Source organism: Myodes glareolus, chromosome 8 (genome assembly GCF_982192425.1).
Source record: "Myodes glareolus chromosome 8, mMyoGla1.1, whole genome shotgun sequence".
Lineage (NCBI taxonomy): Eukaryota > Metazoa > Chordata > Mammalia > Rodentia > Cricetidae > Myodes > Myodes glareolus.
Window position 1 is genome coordinate 68,617,924 of NC_142033.1, and position 24,733 is coordinate 68,642,656.

The window sequence follows — 24,733 nt, forward strand, 5'->3', positions numbered from 1 at the left end:
GAGGGGAACACGCTCCTGCTTAGAGGACTACTTCACTGGGTCAGAAGCACACAGAGTCTGCATATGTGCAAATTAAACACCCAGCTGTCGATTACTCAGATCAAATCATCCCGCCCAACTCTCCATTCTCATAGGCAGTGGGTAACACCTGACTTTTGGCTAGGAAATGCTTTGATAATTGCTTGTGTTCATATCACAATATATGAGGTGGTATTTTTGAGTTCCTGCTGGGAGCTTGCCTCCCTGCTGCCCACCCATCTCTGCCTTCCTAAGACAGGGTGGCAAATTTTAATTGCCATCCTTGGCATTCCAATTAGAGAATCGAGCAAAACTGAAGAAGGGCTTGTGAAGAGCCGTACACAGCCTAATTACCCAAGCCATGCACACAACCCTAGGAGCCAGAAATAGACAGAGTCCTGAGCCCCAGCGTGTGTGAGGTCGGTCCTGGGCATCCAAGGCTCCTTGTCTGGCTACTCACAGAGCTACTGAACAAGAGAAGGACATCTGGAAGTAGGGCAGAGTCCCCACTGCCAAGGACAAGTAGCTCACAAAATACCATGCGTCAGACTCAGTATAGCTCCTGTCCTAGGAGGAGTTACAACTGAAATGGTCCAACCTTGGACCCACTCTATGTGCCATGGGACGTAGGTTCCTAAACCCTGGAACACAGGCCTGGCACTGCTTGGTTGGCTGTGCTTCTAGGCCCTTCCCTGCTCAGTGCAATTTCGTGTGTGTGTGTGTGTGTACGCACACACATGTGTGTGGGGGGGAGGTGTAGACTAGAGAGGGTGCATGTATATCAGAGAACAACCTCGAGTATGTTTTACAGGCGCCTTCTACCCTGCTTTAAGAGACAGGGTCTCTGGCTGGCCTGACGCTCACTGGTTGGGTCGGTTGTGCTGTCTGGTCACTGAGTCTTAGGGATCTGTCTGTCCCCACCTCCCAGGCTCTGGGGTTATAACAGCTGGGAACCCTGTTGACTACAAGCTGTGGCCCTGGAAAGGCTTTCAGCCTCCAAATCCGCATGTGAGGGGAAAACAACACTTCCCCACCCCACCTCCCTCCATCCCACCTTACCCATCCCTACCTCACCCTGCCTCACCCCCCTACCTCACCCTACCCCACCTCACTCCACCCCACCTCCCCCCACTCCACCTCCCCCCACCCCACCTTACCCATCCCTACCTCACCCCGCCTCACCCCCCTACCTCACCCTACCCCACCCACCTCACCCTACCCCACCTTACCCTACCCCACCCCCGAGGTCTTTCTGAAGACCTGGGTTAGCTTGCATCTTTTCCAGCCACCGTCTGGCAGGATGTTCTGCTGTGCACACAGCACTGTGGGTCTTTATCAACAGAACAGAGTTCCACCCGGCAAACCACAGCCAGCACTGCCCTTGTCTCCTTTTCTAACAGATGCTTCTTCCATGCTTTCTGTACTCAGTAATCAAAGACCCAGCACACACAGAATGATTTCACAAATGCCCTTGCTCCTTCTCATCCTGGGTCTCCCCTTCTTCCTCCTGCCTGAAATACTCCCTTTCACCCCACTTGTGACACTTCTACTCCAGCCCCAAACAGGAGCGATGATGTCACCTCCTCCAGGAGAGCACTTCCAGGGCTCCTCCTTCTGCATTCAGCCAGCCCAATAATACTCAGCGCCCAGCTGCACTTGCAATCTGACCACCAAGTAACGAATGGATGGCCAAGTGAACACAGGGACACAATGAATGCTGTCCCAACCCATCACCTCCTGAGAGCAGAGGACTCTTACTCTTCTAAGGCTTGAAGCATGCTCCCAAGGTCCTCAGAAGTCAAGATGTCAATCACTTGGTCATTGAGGGAAAGATCCTGGCTCACACCATTAGCAGAGGTGAAGGGTGAGGGCTCCAGCTTGTTCTCAGGGTGCTGAACCTGTAGAAGTGGAGAGACAGTAGAGTTGGCCTTCTGGGGAACACTGCATGCTGGGAGGGAAGGCAGGGCTGGCCTCCTCCCCTCTGAGACCAGTCCCAATGGAAAGGATGCTGATTTCAACAGCCTCACACAAGTGTGCTGAGATGATAAATAGAGATATGCAAAGACATAACCACAAACACCCTGCTACTGAGACTGGAGGATAGTTCAGTCAGGACAGTGCTTACCACACAAACGTGACGACCTGAGTTTGAGCCCTAAAACCCACATTTTTAGAAAGGTTGGCACAGAGACAGAGACAGGTAGATCCCCGGGCTCATGGTCAGCCAGCATAGCCTAACTGGTGAGTTCTAGGTTAATGAGAGACCTTGCCTCACAAAGCAAGATGATCGGGGTAGTGGTGGCGCACACCTTTAATCCCAGCACTCGGGAGGCAGAGGCAGAGGCAGGTGGATCACTGTGAGTTCGAGGCCAGCCTGGTCTACAGAGTGAGTTCTAAGACTGTTAGGGCTACACGGGGAAACCACCACCCCACCCCACCCCACCCCCCAAAAAAACAAGGTGGGAGGCACCTGAGGACATATGTTCATGAGCCCCCACCCTAACTAAGGCACTATTGACAGTCAATGGCTACTTGGGAGACAGAGACAGTTTTCTTTAGGGGTATGACCCTGGTAGGCTGACTCTGCTCCAGGGAATGAACAGAAGTACAACCCTGACTCAGCAGATTTTTTTCAAGTCAGGGATAGACTTGGGAAGAGTTGGGGGAGAGCTGGAGGATGAATATGATCGAAATGCATTGTGTGAAAATCCCCAGAGAATAAATGGACTATATATTTTAAATGGCAGAGAAATAATTCTTCAAGTCCTTCATCATCACACTCCCCATCAGAGAGAAAGCACTACGAGGCCCCTCGACCTGGACACGATGTCTCTGGCTGCTCCCCGATGAGCACCCGGGCGTGGGGGATGACAGCAACACAGCGACCGCCTGCAGGGGCGTTGGCTCGGAGGCCGGTTTTGCCTGGTCTCCAGTGCCTCAGACAGGCTGGCTCCAGGTGTCTCTGATGGCACTCAAGGACACACCTGGCATTGCTGACAACCCTCTCCTCCTGCCATGCCCTGGAGGCATTATTTCCTGGACTGGAGTGACTCTGAGTCTGGCTTCAGGGTGTACTCCTGAGGAAATGCAGACCAAGAGCTGAAAGAGCTCAGGTCTAAAAGGTCCTGTGTGGAGTCTCCCAAAGCAATCAGGGGACCCAGAGAGACCCCAATCTACCAGAAAGTACCCACAATGATTCCCGGACAAGTAGCTGCTTGGTTTATATATAAAGAAGAGGAAGCGGGGAAGATGGAGGAAGGACTGGAAAAGCCCATTAGCGGGAACAATAGAGCTCAGCTCCCTAAGGAAAGTCAGGCATTGGGTACATCCAGAGGGTGAGGTGAGGGGTGGGAGGAAATCAGGCACAAGTTAGGTCATGGGGGACTCACAAACCAGACCGAGGAGTCTGGCTCCACCCCAGAACAGCGAACCTTCCAAAGCACCTCAGTAGGTGACATAGAATAGGGCCTGAATTGGGAATAGCAAGACTACTACTACCCTACAGGTGGAGAGCCAAAATGTAAGTTTTTTTTTAAATTAAACTTTTTTATTTTTTTAATATTTATTTATTTATTATGTATACAGTATTCTGTCTGCATTTTTGCCTGCAGTCCAGAAGAGGGCACAAGATCTCATTATAGGTGGTTGTGAGGCACCATGTGGTTGCTGGGAATTGAACACAGGACCTCTGGAAGAGCAGCCTTATGCTCTTAACCTCTGAGCCATCTCTCCAGCCCCCAAAATGTAAGGTTCTTACACCTGACAATGTTTAAATCATCCATCAGTCAAATATGAAATTAGCCTAAGTGTTCATCACACATAAACACGATGGAATATTATTTAGCCATAAAAAGGCACCATCCTGTCTGTCTTAGTTACTGTGCTATTGTTGTGGAGAGACATCATGACCAAGGCAACCCTTAAAGTATTTAATTGGGGGCTTGCTTACAGTTTGGGAAGGTAGTCCATAATCATTATGGTGGGAAACAGACAGGCATGATGCTGGAGTAGTAGCTGAGAGCTCTACATCCTGATCCACAGGTGGAGAGAGATGCAGAGACAGTGCCTGGTGTGGGCTTTTTAAACATCAAAGCGCATCCCCAGTGAAACACCTCCACAGTCCCATTAACTGGAGATCATGAATTCAAGCATGTGAGCCTAATGGGGCCATACCCATCCAAACCACTGCACTGTCAAAACATAGGTGGGCCTGGGGGATGTGACCTCTGAAATAAGCCAAGCACTGCTCTCCATCACATGCAGAATCTCACAAAGATGATCCCTTGGAGGTTGAGCCTAGCGATAGTTAGCAGGGTAGGAGAGGGTGCAGGGGAGGAGACCGGAAGAGGCTGTCCAGGGCAGGCAGGAGGGAAATGCTGGGCAGTTCCATGGCACAGGGTAGTACATAGTCACCAAGAAGGGGCCACATATTTCATACTATCTGGAAGAGAGTTTGAAGACTTCCTCACATGGAGAAATGACAAATGCCTGAGGTGACGGGTGTGCCGTGCTCAAGTGATTGTAACACACTGTGTGAACGTGTCAACCTATCACATGTTACCTGATAAAATTCACACAACTGTGTGTTAATTAAGAACACAGTTTTTAAGGAATCATTCTAGGAGCTTTTGTTTAATTAATTCATGGATTAATTAATCTCCCTATTTATCGATAACGCTGTGGACTGGCCTGGTAAAGGCTAGGCAACTGTTCTACCATTGAGATGCATCCCCAACCCCAGAGTTAAGGATGGGCTTGTGTCTCAGAAGAAGCAAACCTGAGCATCTGTCCTTAGATCCCCAGGGGGTCTGACATGGTCCAGAGTTGAGACACGTCAGGATGAAGGATGAATGTCCAGCTTACACCACTGCCTACTAAAGCATCCCTGGGAGGGAGACTCACCCGGCATCTGGCCAGCACACTTCCCTGCAGGCACCAACCCTTCGCCAGGAAGAGCAGAGTCACCAAGGTCAGCACGAGGGAGATGAGGAAGGCTGCAATGAAGCCTGCTGCGTGGAGGCCATGGTTAGGTAGGACCTGCAGGGAGAAAAGGGAGGCTGAGGGTTCCTCATGCTACCACTGCCTGATGCCCAGGTGGGTAGGTGACCCCAGGAGGCATAAAACATAGACAAAATACAGGTGCAGAGAAACACCCAGAGTCCACACAAACCACAGAGATCGAAGGCAGGGGAGTGACTGCCAGGGGCTGGGAGGGAAGTGATGGGAGCAATGACTAACGGGTACTGAATTTCCCCTGGGAATGGAGGTGAATGTTCTGGAACAATATAGTATTAATGGATGTATGATACTTGATTCACACAATAGCAAGGTCAATAAATCTCCTACTTGGCTATTATGTGTACACATACATGAATAAGCGCATACACATGCATGTGCGCATGCGCGCGCGCGCACGCGCGCGTGCGCGCGCGCACACACACACACACACACACACACACACACACAGCACCCACATTACAAAAGCTGAAGCACTGTGCCATGGGTTAGAACATCTATTTTGGGCTTTTGTTCTCTTTTTTTAAAAAAAACTTCATCTATTTTTGCAACATGTACATTGCATGTATGTCTGTGTGAGGGTGTCAAGTACCCTGGAATTGGAATTATAGACAGTTGTGAGCTACCATGTAGGTGTTAGGAATTGAACCTGGGTCCTCTGGAAGGGCAGGCTGAGCCATCTCAGGACATCTGAGCAGCCATTACTACTGCGAGCAGAGAAGAGCTCGGGGTAGAGGAACAGCTGGGCGACAGTAAGTGGATGTAGGACTGAATGGCAGAATGGATGTGAGGAGACAAAACCTGACAGTGGCCTTGGATGACCTGGTACCAGTGACCCCCTCTCCAGGGAAGACAGGAACCAAAGTATTAGATCCAGCCTCAAGTCATGATCCACAAATGTCCCCACAAACAGCACAGCCAAATTCCACCACTCAGTGGAGCCGGGACACAAGCAGGCCTTCGCTGTTAATGTCTAGGCAGAAAGCAAAAACGGTGGCTGCAGTGGCTGCCACCCCCAGAGCATGCTAACTTTCTTCCCTGCCTCTCGCAAAGAATCCTCGCCCATCGTGCCCACCCCTTTAATCACACATTCTCCGCAGCCTCGCCTTTGATAGATTCTTCATAGCAGTTATGAGGAGTGATACTGCACAAAAGGGCCTTTCAAGAAGACTTGAAAAGATGGGAATTCAATACCGTGTTACAAAGACACAATGAAGGCTTGTTTAGAAAGTTTGGCTTCGATTATGCGATAAATACATGTATAGGCTCGGAAGGCAGGAAGCTAACACACCAGCAGTAGCTCTCCCTGATACTGGGGCTGCTGTCATTGTTCAGCTTTCCTGTGTGGTAAGAGGCTGGGTGCCGAGGAAAGCTCAGGATGCCCAGCAGCCACACCGTAATCCTGCCCACTGCCCCCCCCAACCCAGGAAAAGGGGAATACACACGATGACTGTCCTTGCTCACCCACTCCTCCATACATGGGAAAGGGGGACACACATGACTTTTCCAGAAGAGGCTTCAACAAGTTCTGTTGAATTTTTTCGCTTGGCACTCCATATCCAAGGAGCAGGCAGGATAGTGGCTTGCTGCCCCTTGTCCCAGTGACCTGGAGAGGTGGCAGTGACAGTAGGGAGACTCTTGGCCTCCAGTTGCTGAGTGAGTGTTCAGATTGGCGGCAGGAGGCATCAATCAAACATCACAGGCCCTAACAAAGCCTGCCGGTGATGGCTCGCCTTAGTTGTTAACTTGACTAGATCTGGAATCAACCAGGAGACAGACACTGGGAGCAACCCTGAGGAATTTTCTTGATCAGGTCATTTTATGGGAAGACCCACACTTAGTGTGGCTGGTAACTTCCAGTGGCAGCCCAGATAAAAAGAGATCGGATGGGGGAAGCTTCACTCTCTGCCTTCTCGTTGGTGAGTTCATCTGCTATGCTTGAAAGCTCGCCCATCCTGCTGCTGCAGCCACCTTCGCACTCCGCTGACACGGAAGCCCGGCTTCTTCTGCCTTCTAAGGTGAGCTGAGCACCAGGGGCTCTCCAGGAATCCTCCAGGTCTTTAGAGCCACTTTGGAGCTACTGAGGCATCCAGTAGTTCTACCTTGTGGGTGGGGGATCCACTGGTTTCTCTGCCTCTCCTGTGTGAAAATGGCTGTAGTTGGACTAGCTAGACAAGTGATTCTCAACCTATGGGTCGCCAACAACCTGCCTGGGGAGTAGGGGTAAGCAGAGTCAGTGATGCCCTGGAGGAGTCAAGGGGGTTAACTTTTCTGATGAACCATCAATAAGAAACCCCTAAGGAGAGAGTGTGGGAAAGTCTGTGCTCTAAGGAAGACAACCAAAGTCCCGTGTGGAGCTGCTGAAGAGCACTGGAGGCAGGGAGGACACTCAGGAGCTGAGGTCAGGACAATGATCAGTGGGCTGGAAAGCGATAGCGAGGGCACACTATCAGCCGCCAGCTCAACTCAAGGCCTCGTGGTCTTGCTAACAATGTTACATCTAGCAGGCTTCACAGACTCTGTAGAACCACGTGTCCGAGAATTCTCACTTCATGGCTGGCCATCTGTTACGGCATTCCTCCTCTTGTTAGTTAACACAAGCTCTTTACATAGTAGGCCACTTGTCTTTTATATACACCATAAAATCTTCAAGTTTCTCACTTGGCTTTCCTGCTGTTGTTTTTAAAAGTAAAATTTCCAACTGTTTATAGTCGAATTCCCCAGACTATGATTCATAGTAACATTTTATACATCACTTTATTCAGATTTTATCTCATTAGAACATCCACTCCTGCTGTTCTTTCAAGAGATCCAGTCATTTGGCCCTACATCCACGCAGGACAGCCTCTTCCTCCCATTTCAGAAAACACCACTTTGCTACACAGACACACACATAAGTTCTCTATCTCCCTGGAAGGACTGCTGGCAATGGCCTCTGAATGATTTTGAATGACTGTGACCATGTGTGATCGATCTCTCTCTCTCTCTCTCTCTCTCTCTCTCTCTCTCTCTCTCTCTCTCTTCATGGGCCTGGGTACCTTCCCAGAGAGTGCCACCTGCCATCCTGGTGTCTGCCAGTCATCAGTGCCCCATCCACGGGCAGCAGGTGGGTGCAGAGGAATCCAAGACCTGCAGTTCATGTCTGGCACTATGGGACACTCAGAGACGCTCCTCACCAGGGGGCAAACAATGACAGGCATATGGGCAGTAAACTAAAAAGAAAGTTCTTAAGGTCCTGTTTTCCTTAACTGGCTTGATAGCTTGGGGCGGAAAATTAAAGAGGTAGCAGGATAGTTTCCACACGCCCAGGGATGCCAGCCACACAGCAAGCTAACACACACCGTTGTTCTGTCTGACAGATTTCAGACACCACTCTCCCACCAATACGTCCGTCACCTCTCCACGTGCCCAGTTAGACCTGCTGAACACACCTACTGTTAAGGGTCCAGCCTCACTGGCACGGATTGCCCCTCAGGACACCTGGGGTTATGTCCAGCCTACAGTCAGCATCAGTTTAAGCCTGAAGCAATCTGTGCACAGCGAACTCCAGCCCCCAAGAATGCTGCCCTGGGTCTCCCAAATGTGTCTAATACCATAGCTGCTCCTCTGGACAGCTGAGCCAGATACTGTAGCAATGGTCATTCTCACTGATCCCAGAACACTGGTAGGTTGATGCTACTCTCTTGCTACATAGAAACAACACCAGCAACAGGTGCTGATGTCCAGAGAGACTTAAAGAAACACAGAGCTCTGTGCAGACTTCCCCTGGATAGGCACCCATGACGGGGTTCTTATTTAATGTCTAGGGAAGGTGAGCCCCAGGCAGGCTAGAACATGGATGGTCACACCCAGGCAGGATTCAAAGTGGTCTCAGAGCCTGCCACACCCCCAATACTGTGGAGTCTCACATTCATATGCCTGGTATCTCTCCACTGCACAGAGCTCCTCGAAAGGGTCCCAGAGGGTCCCTGGTGAGGAAGCCTGCATCCTGCCCAGGCACCTCTCCCTTCTTCCCAAAGACAGTGTGTGGGTGAGAGACAGCCCGAGACCTGGAGGAGCCCCCTTTCCATCCTTGGGGAAGGACTGGGCCTTGGAGGAGTGGCATATCCATTAAGACAATGTTCTCCATCACAATCATGAGGCCACCTGCCACCTCCTCAGCTGACTGGCAATCATCACGGGTGACAATCAGCTCAATCAAGGGATACTTACTGACTGATTGTCACCAACTGGGTGAGGGAGGACAAGGAACACAGAATGAACCAGATCAGGCTACTCCCTTTGGGAATGCTCAGACCAACCAAGAAAATGATCATCTACATCTTTGTCCATTTAACTGGGCTGCAGGCTTGCTAAAAGCTGGACTCAGCTTTCTTTCCATTTCTTCTGCTGAGGGCCTTGGTCCCTGAGATGTGCTGAGTCTCGATGCATAGCTGTGGGGTGGAATCAACGGCTATACGGCCATCTACTAGACCTGCGAGCAAGAGTTAACATGCCTGGCTTTGTTTCCTACTGTTCTCTAAAGGCCAGATAGTGAGTTTGGGCCTCAGCCAGCATCGGGGGAACCGACGTCTGGGAGGGAGTCCATCACTCTCGTAACATGTTGTTCAGTGTGGTCTCTGTTGAACATCTGCCTCCTCTTGGGGTCAGAAATTGGTGTGAGGCAGCCAGAGGGAACCTGTGTGACATTCAGCCTCTATGGAGCGTGCACAGATGTTCCTACGACTCACTGCTAGGAGTCCCCTGCAAAAGGACCTGAAGGTCATGAAGGACTTTCTCCAGACTTCCTTTTTTGTGAGTCTCCTTTGCTAACTTTGCTGTGTGGCTGAATAAGCCACTCTCCTTGCTATGACAAAACACCTAACAAAAGCAACCTAAGGAGGAAAGGTTTCCTCCAGGTTACAGTCAATCAAGGCAGGGAAGACACAGCAGGAGCGAGAGGCACTGGTCTCATCACATCCGGTCAGGAAGCGGAGGAGGGTGAGCACGGCTGTCTGGCTTGCTTTCTCCTTTTCATCTAGCGTAAGGCCCCAGCTATATTCACGGTGGGTCTTCTCTTGCCTAACCCACCGAGTGAGACACACTTGTTAGACATAGAGGAATGAGTGTGTGTTCTAGGAAGAACCTCACTGCCAACCAAAAAAAGGAAACGGATTCCTGACGAACATCAGAAGCAGAGAGACCACCTGCAGAGCCAGTGTCCAGGTGCAGTCTGGGAAGACAAACTGTCCCCAGCAGCTGGGCCAGGTGGCCACCCAGGGGACAGGAAAGAATATGACGACTGTTGCAGAAAATGTTATCATGCTATATAACGCTGTCTCTGCTTTCCCTCGCCTGCCTAAGGCACCTCCTGACTGACTTAATGGGAGCTGAATGGCCAGCAGGGATGTCAAAGCCAGTGGCCGGCACCTCTCCTTGGCTCTTGAGGTCAGGCCACACAGTGGTGACACAGCACAAGCCTCGGGGTGCGTGAGCACAGGATGGATCTGAACATCATCTTACCGTTATCCTTTCTTCCACTATGATAGTAAAGTGGGCTTTTAGCTGGGTTCTGTTCTGGGAAAGAGAGGAAAGAAATGCTTTAGTTACATGGAATCTGACGAACCAGGAACATTTGGCACTATGTTCAACTCACACACTTGAATTCTGTAGTAACTGGTCCCCAGCTGCTGGGAAGGCAGGGTTTGTCCAAATCCTAAAGCCTCTTCAGGAAACAGTGGAGCTAGACCTCCAGCTTCTCTACTGGAGACCATGGAAACCCAAACCCCATGTCCCGAGGGCTAAGAAGGGGCACCACTCTCTGTGGTGAACTGCACCACTGCGTGGGGGTGAGGGGAGCTGCCTGTCTAAACTTAGGCAAGGTGTTCACTTCCATGGGCTTCAGCCGTCTCATCTATGAAATGGAAGCCATGTTGAACTCAAGGGTGGCTGAAGAATGAGACTAATTAATGTGGAACATGGAAGAGAAGGGAGGGGGAGGAGGCTTTTTAGCAGGGAAACAGCCCTTGTCAGCAGGTGATGTCACCTAGGGAAGGGAGAAAACAAAGGAGGCGGAAGAAGGAAGAAAGGGAGGGAGGAAGGAAAGAAGGAAGGAAGGAAGGAGGGAGGGAAGATTAAAGATAGGAAGGGAGAGGGAGAAAGGAAAGAAAAAAGGTAGGGGAAGAAGGGAGGGAAGAAGAGGGGGAGAGAAAATAGAAAGAAAAGAAAAGGGGAAGGAGAGAGGAGGGAAGGAAGGGTTGCGCCTGTGCCCTTGGGGTCAGGACTTCCAAGCACCCATGCAGGACAATGGCTGGTCCCCAGTGAGAGCGACGGGGTTACCTGTGAGGGGCTCTGAAAGATGAGCAGGGCTGGAAGGTCCAGGTTCTCTCCAGTTCCAAGAACTGTGGGGTCCAGCGAGGCCATGTAGCTCACGGAGTAACACTCTCCCACTGCTCGGAGAGAAATGTAGATCAAGAAATGGCAGGCCTCCTCACACCAGGCCACACCTCTAGATAAGCCCCCCTCCCCCCGGCCTGGCCACACCCCTGGCCCCTGAAATCCTGAACCTGCCACAGCTGTTCACCAGTTCAGGCCCTCAGCAAGAAGCATCTGGATTTCATTCATCACAGGGGATTCTGGGAGTGATTCAGGGGGTGAGAGTAAGTTAGAATTTCTCTAAGTCTCCCAGTCACAAGCAGGCACACCCTGCTGGAAACAGGGCTGGTCTCTTGGCCTCTTTATCCCTCTGTAGCACACTCATCCGAGTTCTCACCCACGTGAGAGCTTCTGCACATCAGCCTAAGAATCAATTGGGAGATTTGTTTCTAGATCACTGAAAGGAAGTATCTGGATGTGGCTTCACTGAGATATAAAACATTTAGAACCTCGTTGAAACCAGAGTCACCAAACAGTAAGTCACTAGCTGTGGGCTATGCCACTGGTTTCAGTCAACGGTGCTGTGTTAAGAAAGATTCCATCTCAGCATAGCTGCTGCCCATGGAATTGGGCAAACACCCCCCCCACACACACACACACACAAATTCCAGCTTTCTTCATTTGTGCCTCAGGTGTTTACTAACAAGAAAGGTGTCCCAAACCTCCATTCTGTAGGCTGTTGTTTTGCCTTGTTGACCATGTTCTTTGCTTTACAGAAGCTTCTCAGTTTCAGGAGGTCCCATTTATTGTTTCTCTCAAAAATCAGTTATTTGTAGATGTGTGGATTGATATCTGGGTCTTCAATTCGATTCTTCCTGTCTGTTCTTATGCCAATATCAGGCTGTTTTCATTACTGTAACTCTATAGTAGAGATGGAACTCAGGAATTGTGATATCTTCAGAAGTTCCTTTATTGTACAGGATTGTTTTGGCTATCCTGGGTTTTTTGCTTTTCTATATGAAGTTGAGTACTGTTCTTTCAATGTCTGTGAAGAATTTTGCTGGGATTTTGATGGGGATTGCATTGAATCTGTAGATTGCTTTTGGTAAGACTGCCATTTTTACTACGTTAATGCTAACTACACAAGAGCATGGAAGATCTTTTCATTTTCTGGTGTCTTCTTCAATTTCTTTCTTCAAAGATTTAAAGTTCTTATCATACACGTCTTCCACTTATTTGGTTAGAGTTACTCCAGGGTATTTTATATCATTTGTGGCTATTGTGAATGCTGATGTTTCTCTGATTTCGTTCTTAGTCCATTTATCATCTGTATAAAAAACCAGGGCTACTGGTTTGTTTGTTTGTTTTTTTAACTAATCTTATATCCTGCTAAAGAAACTGGCCATCAAAAGAAACAATAATCCAATAAATAATGGGGTATAAACCTAAACAGAGAACTCTCAACAGACAAATCTAAAATGGCTGAAAGACACTTAAGGAAATGTTCAACATCTTTAGCCATCAGAGAAATGCAAAAATCAAACAACTCTGAGATTTCATCTTACACCTGTCAGAATGGCCAAGATCAAGAACACTGATGAGAACTTATGCTGGAGAGGATATGGGGTAAAGGGAACACTTCTGCACTGGTGGTGGGGGTGCAAACTGGTAGAGCCACTTTGGAAATCAGTATGGCAATTTCTCAGAAAATTAGGAAACAACCTACCTCAAGACCCAGAAATACCACTTTTGTGTATATACCCAAAGGATGCTCAATCATACTACAAGGACATGTGCTTAATTATGTTCATAGCATAATTATTAGTAATAGCCAGAACCTGGAAACAACCTAAACACCACTTGAACAAAGAATAGATAAAGAAAATGTGGTACATTACACAGTGGAGTATTACACTGCAGAAAAAATAATGACATCTTGAAATTTGCAGGCAAATGGATGGATCTAGAAAACATCATATTGAGTATGGTAACCCAGACCCAGAAAGACAAATATCTTATGTAATCACTCATAAGTGGCTTTTAGACATAAAGCAAAGAAAACCAGCCTATAATTCATAATTCCAGAGAACTTAGACAACAAAGAGGACCCTAAGAGAAACATACATGGATCTAATCTACACGGGAAGTAGAAAAAGGCAAGATCTCCTGAGAAAATTGGGAGCGTGGGGATCATGGGAGACGGTTGAAGGGGAGGGTGTGGGAAGGGAGTGGAGCAGGAAAAAATATACAGCTCAACAAAAACAACAAAGAAACAAAAAAAAAAGATTTCCTTAGTTAAATGGGGATAGTTCACCTGAGGAGGAAGTCAGCGGTCCACACTACGAGTTGCACTTTGGCTCTGAATTGAAGGCCTGCTCCCTGCTCCCACATCTGTGGCACTACTGGCAGGGGAAGGTGAACCGTTTAAACCTTCCAGACCACATGGTACACCCTCAGAAGGAATCATGGGATTCCATTTGTTGCCTTCTTTCTTACGGTTTCACACCATAATAAAGTAAACCGCTTTACATGATCACATACTGCTGTCATGTTATGTCACCACAGGCCCAAAGCAATGAGACCTGACACATCCAGAACCATGAGCCAAAGTGAACTTTCCGCTTTCTAAGATGCTTAGCTCAGATTCCGTTACAATAATGGAAATATAGTAACACACTGATGAACAGCATGCTTACACATGAGGGTCACGTCTAAGTATTTCATGATCAAGCTTCTGAGACTGATGACAAGCCACCTTTGCCTTTGTGTAGCCTAGCTCAAAGATATCTGTCCATCATCCTGACCAGCAGTAATTCTGGTCAACAGTGTGGGGAATCACTACAAACTACATGTGTGTCACTGGTTCACTATAAACTACATGTGTGTCACTGACTCATTATAAACTACATATGTGTCACTGACTCACTATAGACTACATGTGTGTCATTGACTCACTAGAGACTACAAGTGTGTCATTGACTCACTATAGACTACATGTGTGTCACTGACTCACTATAGACTACATGTGTCATTGACTCACTATAGACTACATGTGTGTCACTGACTCACTATAGACTACATATGTCATTGACTCACTATAGACTACATATGTGTCACTGACTCACTATAGACTACATATGTGTCATTGACTCACTAGAGACTACACATGTGTCACTAACTCACTATAAACTACATCTGCGTCACTGACTCACTATAAACTACACATGTGTCATTGACTCACTGTAATTCACAAATCTACCATTGTATCCAACTAATGCTGATTAAAATAAAACTGGGACTGTATTTTAAAAATACCAGCACCTTCCCCAACCCCACCTCTGTCAAAAGCAAGCAGGAAACCCATGGATTTAGTGGCAGACATTGGGGGTTTCAGAGACTCCTGGCTTGTCATGAGAGGTCAGTTCTGCTGTGACCCTCCTGAAAGGAACACAGGAAAGCATTCTAACACTTGTCCCATGGTGGCCTGAAGCATCTGTGGTTACCTTGAAGAAACTGCTTTCTGAACGTCTGGACTCCTCCCTGAGTCTTATTTCCAGGTGACTCCTTCACAGTGAGGCTGGTGATCTGGTCCAGCACAAGCAGATCTGAAAGGTTGGCAGACACGGGTGTCCTGGTGTTGTTCACTGACAGCTGCACGTGTATGGTCTGTGGTTCGTTCTGCCCAGACACCTAGGACAGAAGGAAAGTGAGTGGGGGCAGGGTTTGTCGGCCTGGCTTCCTGCGATGCCCAAGCTTCAGGGCTCCTAACTCTATCAGGCTCCACCTGTAGTGAGAGTTGGGGCGAGGGGTTGACCCTCACTTGTCAAGCTATGGCTTAGGGACCATTTCAGAGAAAGCAGGGCCATAAGATGCAGCGAACTCATTCCCACAGAAAAATCTCCTGAGTACAGAACCTAGTCAGGACAGGGTCACTGTGACACTCAGTGTTCTAGAAAAGAGAGAATGACGGCTCTGCCTGAGCCACTGAAGATGCAGCCCTGACTCCACAGTCAGATCTCTGAGGGGCATTTGCCTTCCAGTGGGTCCCCTCTTCCTGGCTGGTCTTCTCCACCCAGATTCTACATCTCTGTATGTGCAGCTTGGTATGTTTGAATCTGGAGCCCGCCCCCTGCAGGCCTGGACCTTTAAAGGCCTGCCACCATCCCCACCCCATCCCACCCCCCACCCCCGCCCCAGTTCATAGCATTGTGACACAGTAGCATCACCTGGACTGGGGAGATGGCTTAGTGGGTCAAACATTAGATGTGGAAGCGTGAAGACCAGATTTCGAATCCTCAGAACCCATGTAAGATGCCAAGAAGAGAACAGATCCCTGGTACAAACAGGTTAGCTAGACTAGCTACCCTGGTGAGCTCTGCTTCAAATGAGAGGCTCTCTCAACAGACAAGGTGGAGCGTGATTAATGATGGGTCATGACATCTGCCTCTGGCTTCTACATGCGTGTGCAACCCCAACCCACACACACCGTACACAGGCACACAAATTCACCAAGAAAAAGGAGGATAGGTGGGGAGCACTATCAACTTTAAGCTGCACAGCCTGATGGGAGATTTCAGATCACTAGGGGACAAGGCCGGGTAGCGGGGATTTCGGGACCAGAGTGTCTTTCTCTTCCCCCTTTGTTCACGTTCTGGCCACCATGAGGTGACCAGGCCTCTCCCTACAAGGCTCCAGCTGTGACACAAGGATAAGCCAAAGCAACAGAACCAACTAGTCGCAGACTGGACTATTCAGAGTTGTGGGGAGAAAAATGCATTTTCCCTTTATAAGATGATAGTCTCAAGTATTCTGTTACAGAAGTTTCGCGTCTAGACGAGAGCCCTGAGGACAGCCCTGATGCCGCAGCTGCACCAGGATGTCCCTGCCCAGCTGCTGGAACTGGCTGTCTCTGCAGGCTCTGCTGGGTGAGATGTGCACACACCCGGGAGCTCACTCCTGCTCCACTGTGGTTGGCTCCCTCCCTGCCTCTGCCACATTCACCTCATTGTCCCCCATCTCTGCTCTCCACCTTCCACAGTAATGACCTGCAAATGTGAGCACTGTCCTTCTGGGTCCTGTGAGCCCTTATAATGTCCACTGAAGCTAAGTGTGAAGCTGGGAGCCCAACACAAGGATGATAATGGTCACCACCCCATGCTGTTGAGAAGACCAGTTATAGAGCAGTAGACACATTTAAAAAAGAAAAACAAAACTTTTTTTGTTTAATTGAGGAGAGGAGCACACACATTTCTCTGTGTACACATGGATGTCAGAGGACAACTTACAGGAGTTGGTTCTCTCCTTTCTCCTTGGGGGTCCCTGATGTGGGATTCCTCTCTGTATACTGTGAATATATTTTATAAACATGGGTTAATAAAGAAGCTGCTTTGGCCTATGGCAGGGAGGAATAAAGACAGGTGGGAAATTTGAACAGCGATATAGAGAGAGTAGGTGGAGTCAAGGAGACACCATGTGGCTGCCAAAAGAGGAAGATGCTGGAACCTTACTGGTAGGTCACAACCTCGTGGTGATACATAGATTAATAGAAATGGGTTAATTAAAGACATAAGAGCTAGCTAGAAATATGCCTGAGCCATCGGCCACGGTGTTGTAATTAATATAGTTTTTGTGTGATTACTTGGGTCTGGGTGGATGGGAAATGAATGAGCGGTCTGTTTATAGGCCCCAGATGTCAAATTTAGGTGATCATGCTAGGCAGTGAGCACCCTTGCCTGCTGAGCCAGTCATCTGGCTGGCCAGAACGCAGATTTTTAAAACCATTACGTACCATATCAGTGTTCATGTGGAATAAACATACCACACTTTCATCTCTTCTGTAAATGACCACTAGGTTTTTACTAACAATGACCTATAATGAAACAGCCCCAGCAAACCCAGTGAGGCCAAAGAGCTCAGATCTCTTGTTCTCTTCATCGACCGGGTCTCAGAGTGAACACACAGACCCACTCTTGGCTAGTTCCTAAACTTCAGAGATTTGGGCAGAATCCAGTTATCTTCACCCCTGGAAACTTACCAGCGAGCATTTCTGAAATATCACTCCATTCTCAGAGGGACCTTGAGCTTCTCTTGAAATATCTCTGTACTACAATAAAACACAAAACTCATTAGAAAGTGAGGAAAAACTTCATGTTCCGGGTGTCTGAAGCAAATGTAAGATGAAAGCTCTCTAAGAGACACCATGGGGATCATTTCTGCTGACCCCAGTTTTCAGGAACTTGAATATTTCATTTAAAGAGTGTTAAAGGAGTGTGAATCCACGCCTCTAAGAAAGGAGACACCACAAGGTAAATCACAGCTCATTCCTGGTCTGCGCCAGATCCAGCCAGTTCTCCGACTGGAAGATAAATTCCAGGCTATGGATTCTGGGGAGCTGTGTTCTAGGTATGACCATTTATTCACTGTGTATCCTTGGACAAGTCATTCAGTCTCTCCACGTCTCAAATCCCTCTCTAAAAACAGACCATCTCAAAACTTCCTGGAAACTTGCTTAGGAGAAATGAGCAGAGAAATCTGGTATCAGCTGAGTCCAGTTGAACCCATGTACTCCACTGGGCCCTAGAAGATTCCAGCTCTTCCCACCATGTGGTAATGGTGCTGGTGATGGTGGTGGTGGTGGTGGTGCTGCTGGTTGTGCTGGTAGTGGTGACGGTGGTGCTAGTGATGGCAGTGGTGATGATGATGATGGTGGAGGTGGTGATGACATACAGCAATACTGAATGGACCCCTCAGTGTGCCAGGTCCTGTGCTACACATACCAAGTGATGATGTGAGCAGACCTCACACTGACCCTCTCTTCTATACACATTGGGCTCCTAGACCTCAGACTTTATAGGTCCTTTGTGCCTGCTAGTGAGCCTGACTTGTGCCACACTCTCTGCTTATTGGTGGCTATGCACTGGAGCGGGAGAGCACATACCAGAGCTGGGCACACCCAAGGCAGGGTCTAGTTCTTGTTCTGGTAGCTGCCAGAAGGTGAGTGTCTGAGTCCTTATATGCTACTGTAACAAAATGCCTGGGTCTAGGTGACTTATCAAGAAGGAGCCAGTACAAGATGCTGCAGTGACTCCCTGATAGCTTCAGTGTAGATTTGGACTGGGTGACAGGTATTGACTGGGCTGTCATGAACTCAAAGATGAGGTGCAGGGAATGCTGGGATGGAGACTTCTTGGCGATGACTCAAGTAGCCACAATCAAAAGTTGGGATACAACTCTTCACCACTTTAGACTATGGAGGGCCTTCCCTCCAGTTCACATTACCTTCTTTCTTCTGTCTAGGCCTTGATCAGGACAGACTTCCCCACCCATGTGTCATTCATTCTCCATGCCACATGACACTCAAGTTCCCAGGAAAAAAGGCCAGCCTCTGCCAAGGGTTCTACAAAGCTGACTGATCCACCTGCAGGTCCCTGTTTGTGAAGAGTTAGAATAGTGCAGGTCCATATCCAAATGATCTGGGGCCATCACCAGCCCCCTTAATAACCATTCATTCTCCCACCTCTACCTGACCTAGCATCCTCTGACTACCAGATAAAACCTTCTGTTTTGTTTTTTGTTTTTTTGTTTTTTGGAAATAGGGTTTCTCTGTAGCTTTGGAGCCTGTCCTAGAACTAGCTCTTGTAAACCAGGCTGGCCTCAAACTCACAGATCCGCCTGCCTCTGCCTCCCAAGTGCTGGGATTAAAGGCGTGCGCCACCACTGTCAGGCTGATAAAACCTTCTGGAATATATTAACCTAGAGTCTCTAGCTTTCACCAACCCAAACACTAAGAATGTCCTCAGATAGCCCGTGGGTCTCCCTCTGTGCTATAACCCACCAGTCACAGGTTCCCAGAAATGTATTTGAAAACTGCCTTGATTTAGAACTTTCTTTTGTTCTGTTAACTACAGTAACAGCATAAAGTCATTTCTACACCAGGACATAATACTTGGGGACAACTCGAAACCAAATCCATCCATGCTGCCCACTTACTCAGAACAGCAAGGCCTCACCAGGAAGCTCCTCTCCCCTCTGCATTCCACGTGGGTCTCTGCCCTCTGCCCACCTAGCAGCCCCTCAAAACTCTTTCCTGTTGGCTTTGAGATTCTTTACACACAGTGAGAAAGAACTGAAGAACTTAGGTTTGACTGGATTCCAGTCGCCAGCATTTACTTTATTTCTCCTGCACTACAGAAAGGCTGCATTTAAAAGAGAACAGAATAGTCAAGTATCCATTTTTAAAATATGACCAAGAATCCTATAGTCACATAACTAGGAGATTTTATAATTGCTAGCTTCTCCAAATTAAAAGAAAAAATTTTTAACTTTTGGAGTCACCTGTGTCTGAACTAATAGATACATCTGAATTTTCATATCTGCCTCTGTGTGAATTCTCCCCCCAATGTCCCACGTTTAGTTTTGGTAACACCATAAAAATAGCCCTGACTCTGTGGACCCCTGGAAAGGTTCAGGAACCCAGGGTTCCTGGAGCCCACTCTTAGAACCACTGGCAACCTAACCTTGGTGAGCATCTCTCCTGAAGAGATGAAAGAGGACAGCTGCCCCCCAGCTCACATCCACCCAGGAAGCAGCCAAGTACCACACACCAGGAAGTGAAGGTCTGACCAAGGATGCCTGGCTGCTATTGAGCCAAAGACAAGTCAAAGAGGACTGGGCCACACCCACCAGGATCCTTCCCTTGGGGCTCTTTCTACTTATCCTCCCAAAAGCTTGCACTCTGTGGCCTCTCCATCTGAATATCTCTCCTCCCCTAGCAGCTCCCAGAGTACCTACCTCCCCCTCAAAGTGCTTGCTTAACCAGCAGGCAATTGGGAGTTTATCTCTCCAGCCCCTTGTACAGATATGACTCTGAGATGCACGTATTGAGAGGGAGGAAGCAGAGAGATGGACTAGAGAAAGCTTCTGACAACCACAGAGGGAACATCTGATAAGCACCCTCTGTAGGATGTTCAGAGAGTGACATTACAGCTCTGTTCAGAACCGAGGTTCCGGGGACTGTGACTAGACCCAGGCCTCATAGGGATAAGAGGCCAAGGCAGGAATAGCCAGGAGCCAGCTCACAGAAGGACTGTCTGTAACGGCCCAGAGTGGTGAAGAAATGCTGACTGTATAGACAGGACTCAAGCAACCCAATCACTTGAAGCACCAGGGCCACCTAGACACAGATGCTCATTCCAGGCTCCAACAAAGACAGAGTGGCCTGTGACAGTGAAATGTCCTGGCTCTGGGTGGCCTTGGGGGCTTCCCAAAGGGTATGGTTCCCCCTCTGAAACAATCGCCCTCCTGCAGACTCCACACCTGACTCTGACAGGGTCAAGTGTCTACCAGAACATTCTGCTTCCCAGAGGGAAGATATACAAAGACTATAAACCTGGGACTTGGGCTCTGGATGTGGGGGCCACGGTGAGAGCAAAGGCCAGGGTCACAGCAGCTTTCACAGGCCTTGTTTGTCCTCTGAAAATGGGCCACTTGCACCTCCCCTCCTCAGGAGGAGTGAGGAAAAGGACTCAATGAAAATGTCAGTCACTGGGCTTAAAGTCCAATCCAGGGACTATACAGTGACAACCTAAGACTGTAAGTGATAGAAAGCGAACAGAATGGCCCTTAGAGCGCTAAGTCTCTGCAGCAAGAGTAGCCTTGTGAGAATCCTCGGGTTGGCAAGTGGAGAGCGGGCAGGTGATGCTAGAGCTGGTGTCAATAGACCATACCACTGGCCAGGGCCCTCCTGGGAACAGAAGCTGGATTTGCTCCCGGGGCCATGTTGAGAGGAGGGATGCGGGGAAGTGGTAAGCAAAGATGTGGACAATCCCCCAGGGATCTTCAGGGAGTAGATGAGAGATGCTCTAGCTCCATTTCTGCTGCAGTGATAGACACCCTGACAAAAAGCAGCTTACAGGAGAAAGGGGTTTATTTCTGCTTACCATTCTAAGTTAGAAGATATTCTTGCCTGAAAGCTAAGAGTTTGAAGCAACTGGTCACATCACAGCCACAGATAAAGGCAGAGGGGAATAAATGCATGCAGGCTAAGTAGTCAGCTTGCTTTCTCTAATCTTACAGAGGTTAAGGCCTCTTGCCCAGGGAATGGCATTGCCCACAGTGGGCTGGGTCTTACCACATCAAGATAACCCTCCACTCCCACTACAGGCCAGATCCACAGTTCAACCTAATCCAAGCAATCCCTCATTTAAACAGCCTTCCCAAGTCATTCTAGGTTGTGTCAGGTTGACAAGCAGGGCTGACTAGCAGAAGATAGAATGTAAATTAAGAGGGATGGGTGGACACCCAGGGGAAAGGCAGCCAAGAACCAGAGGGGATAGGGTGAGTTAAGGGGGTAGCAAAGGGCAGGGAGGAGGTGTGTAAGTTGGTCCAAGCACAAAGCAGGAGGGTTTTGGACCAGTTTGGGGAGAGAGGCTTTTCCAATTCTGAACCATGAACAGGGCCAGCGGTCTACTCCACCCAGGAGTGTTGAGGCAGATAAAAACCCAGGCCATCTTCCCAGCTTCCTCACCACAGTGCTAACTTTGTATACATGAACGAACCTAATGCAGGGCGACTTCCTATGACCTGGCTCCAAATGACCAGAGAATGGGAGACATACGAAGTAATTTGCCCTCAGACATGTAACTCCTCGGATGCAAATCTGGATTCCATCCCCTATAAGCCCGTAGCTACCAATCCTGAGGCTCCACCAGTCCTGGAGTTTCAATTCCATGGTACATACAGAATGCTCCTTGAGGCACCACCAGGCAGAGGTTCAGCCTCTCCCTCCACATGATCAACAGGGCGGGACTTTTCCAGTGAGTGTTTACATACTCAGGAGCCCGGCCCCCTTACCTGCGCGCTTGGTTGGGGTCCTGCGGGGCCGGTTCTGGACGGCGACTCTGGGCCCAGTGCCGGGAAGGCGGGTGGGAAGGCACGGGGACCTGCGCCCAGAACCAGGGCTGCGGCCAGGACGCCCCCAGCCAGAACCCACGTGGCTCGTCCCCGGGCGACCGTGGAACCCGTCGCCCCCATCTGGTGGCTGCAGACCCCACATAGGCCCCGCGGAGTCCCGGAGCTTCCGGACCCCAGGCCCGCCCCGCCACGGAGCATGCTCAGTGAGAGCCGCCTGGAAAGTTTTCTGGAACACTGGCATCTGGAGTTTGGAGCCGCGTGGGAGGGAGCCGCGCAGCGCCTTAGCGCCCCACCCCAAATCACCCGCCATTCTCTTTCCTTGAGGGTGACAAAGGGTCCCCATTAACGCCAACTGACTCTCTAGAGACACTGGCTGACTTCTCAGTCTTTTCCGCAGCGGGTTTAGAAACCTGAGAGGCATTAGAAAGCCAAGGTTACTTAATAGACAGCGCAGAGAGTGTTATGCCCAATTCCGCGAAGTCCCCCCCAAAACCAACAAGGAGACTTAGTCCCGTATGTAAAAGCAAAGAGTCTTTATTTCATGCAAGTTTGCAAACTCCATCGTATTGGAATAATCAGAGGGCCCCGAGCTCAGTTAGAGTTGGGTTTTTCTGATTCTAAAGGAGAGGGTGAGGGATTTCTATGGTTCAGAGCCCCTGATTGGCCGACTTTTGTCTAGGGGTGTCCTGGTGAGTGTGCAGGTGATCCTATCTACAGCGGTTGGAACATTAGGCATTTCCTTTGGATGGTCTGTTCTTCGGTGGTGCTCAGGTAATCTCAGCTTGTGGGTCTTCCTGCAACCAGGTATTGCTTCAGGTTAAACTACTGAGACTCCAGCCTCCATTAAACTTGTTGATGGCTGAGTCCTACTCTGGCCGGTGATAATATTTGGAAGTAAAGAATTTCCTTTTGTTTCTACTTAGCTTGTCATGGCTGGCGGCTACAGGGAACAGCCGAGCAGAGGTAGGGGCAAAGAAGAAAAGGCGGCTCTCACCTTCAATGGGGTCCAACTCAATCCAGCCTGAGCAGAGCACTCACTTTCTAATCGGGGCTTGGGGAATCTCCCTGGACTTACCCAGCCTCCCCTTCAACAGTGAAGCCATCACTTGGCCAATGTATCCCAAGAGGGAAGAGCTGGGAGGGTAGTCTGTCTTCTGGGCTCTGGTGACCTCCCTTTCGCCATCACAGGTACTAGGTCTTCTGTGAGCTGTCCTGCTGGACAGCTGCTAGGGAGCCCCCTGCACCAGCTTCTCTACACCTCCAGTGAGACACACATACCATTCTTAAACTGACCTGGACAAGACCATGAGTTTGCAGATCTGAATGTATCCTGAGTTTTGCAGGTCCTAGAGTATCCTAGCTGTGCCTCTCATACCAAGTACTGCACCCTTGAAAACCGCCAGGCATCCTGGGGGCGCTGTTAACAACTGACTTCAGAGGGCAAAACACAAGCAGTACTTCTTCCTTCCTCCCTCCCCCCCTCCCCCCCTCCCTCCCTCCCTCCCTCCCTCCCTCCCTCCCTCCTTTCTTTCTTTCTTTCTTTCTTTCTTTCTTTCTTTCTTTCTTTTTTGAGACAGGGTTTCTCTGTGTAACTTTGGAGCCTGTCCTGGGATTTGCTCTGTAGACCAGGCTGGCCTCGTACTCACAGAGATCCACCTGTCTCTGCTTCCCGAGTGCTGGGATTAAAGGCATGAGCCACTACCACCCGGCAGCAGCATTCATTTTAAATAGATTTATTATTTTAAAATGGTCTCTTTGTCTCTTATACAGTTTGAGGGCTCCATGGATCACAGCTATATGCTGCTGCCTGGCCTTGTAAGTTAAAAGCTCAGGCCTGAGCATCCAAATAAACACAAAGTTGCAGCAGGAGGCTATTACCAGGAAGATGTTCCCGGAGATGCCCTGAGGAAACAGGAAGGTCTTCATAGAAGGTGTGTGACCTGAAGCTATAGATGTGAACAGCCACCACCAACTTGTTGTGAGTTGTTAGATCTTGAATAAGGCACCTCCTCTGTCAGTTTCCGTCTTTGAAGAGTCCGAAGTGCTGGCTCCCATCCTTCCCACGTAGAACGGTAAATAAAAAAAAAAAAAAAATGAAGAGATGTCTGGATTCTAGAGGGGCACGAATGTGACTTTCGCTCCTGGAGAAGAAATCTTTTTCGGGGAGTTACAGGATAAAAAGGAATCAAGTGATCAAGTGCAGAGATAGTGGTTTCATGCCCCTTAGAGAAGATCGATCAGCTACAGGAGCAGCGCTGGAGTCAGATGCGACAGGTCAACAGCAATCAGGAAGTGCTGCTGGGCTTAATGGGGTTGCCAGGCGAGGACTCGGGGCAGCCTGGCTGCTCAGTGACCGCAGAGGAGTAGCTGCTCCGAGAACTGGGAGGAGGGATGCTCCCTTGCTCCTGATTTTGGGTCCTCGGGCCGACCGGCG

At 49.2% G+C, this 24,733-nt stretch overlaps 1 protein-coding gene across 2 annotated transcripts in view; it reads right to left on the reverse strand.

The window, feature by feature from the left end:
* Positions 1–22,497, reverse strand: part of Evc2 (EvC ciliary complex subunit 2) — a 75,036-nt gene extending 52,539 nt beyond the window's left edge. The window contains exons 1-8 of one of the 2 annotated variants that reach the window (XM_087909075.1): positions 22,240–22,310; positions 17,423–17,491; positions 16,674–16,732; positions 14,892–15,078; positions 11,353–11,462; positions 10,537–10,590; positions 4,921–5,055; positions 1,777–1,916 (exon numbers count right to left, since the gene is read on the reverse strand). In XM_087909075.1, coding sequence (XP_087765201.1) covers positions 1,777–1,916; positions 4,921–5,055; positions 10,537–10,590; positions 11,353–11,462; positions 14,892–15,078; positions 16,674–16,732; positions 17,423–17,432 — 695 coding nt within the window. In that variant the 5' untranslated portion in view covers positions 17,433–17,491; positions 22,240–22,310. Of the gene's footprint in view, positions 1–1,776; positions 1,917–4,920; positions 5,056–10,536; positions 10,591–11,352; positions 11,463–14,891; positions 15,079–16,673; positions 16,733–17,422; positions 17,492–22,239 lie in introns of both variants that reach the window. The other variant, XM_087909074.1, reaches the window with a different exon arrangement.
* Positions 22,498–24,733: the final 2,236 nt, after the last annotated feature.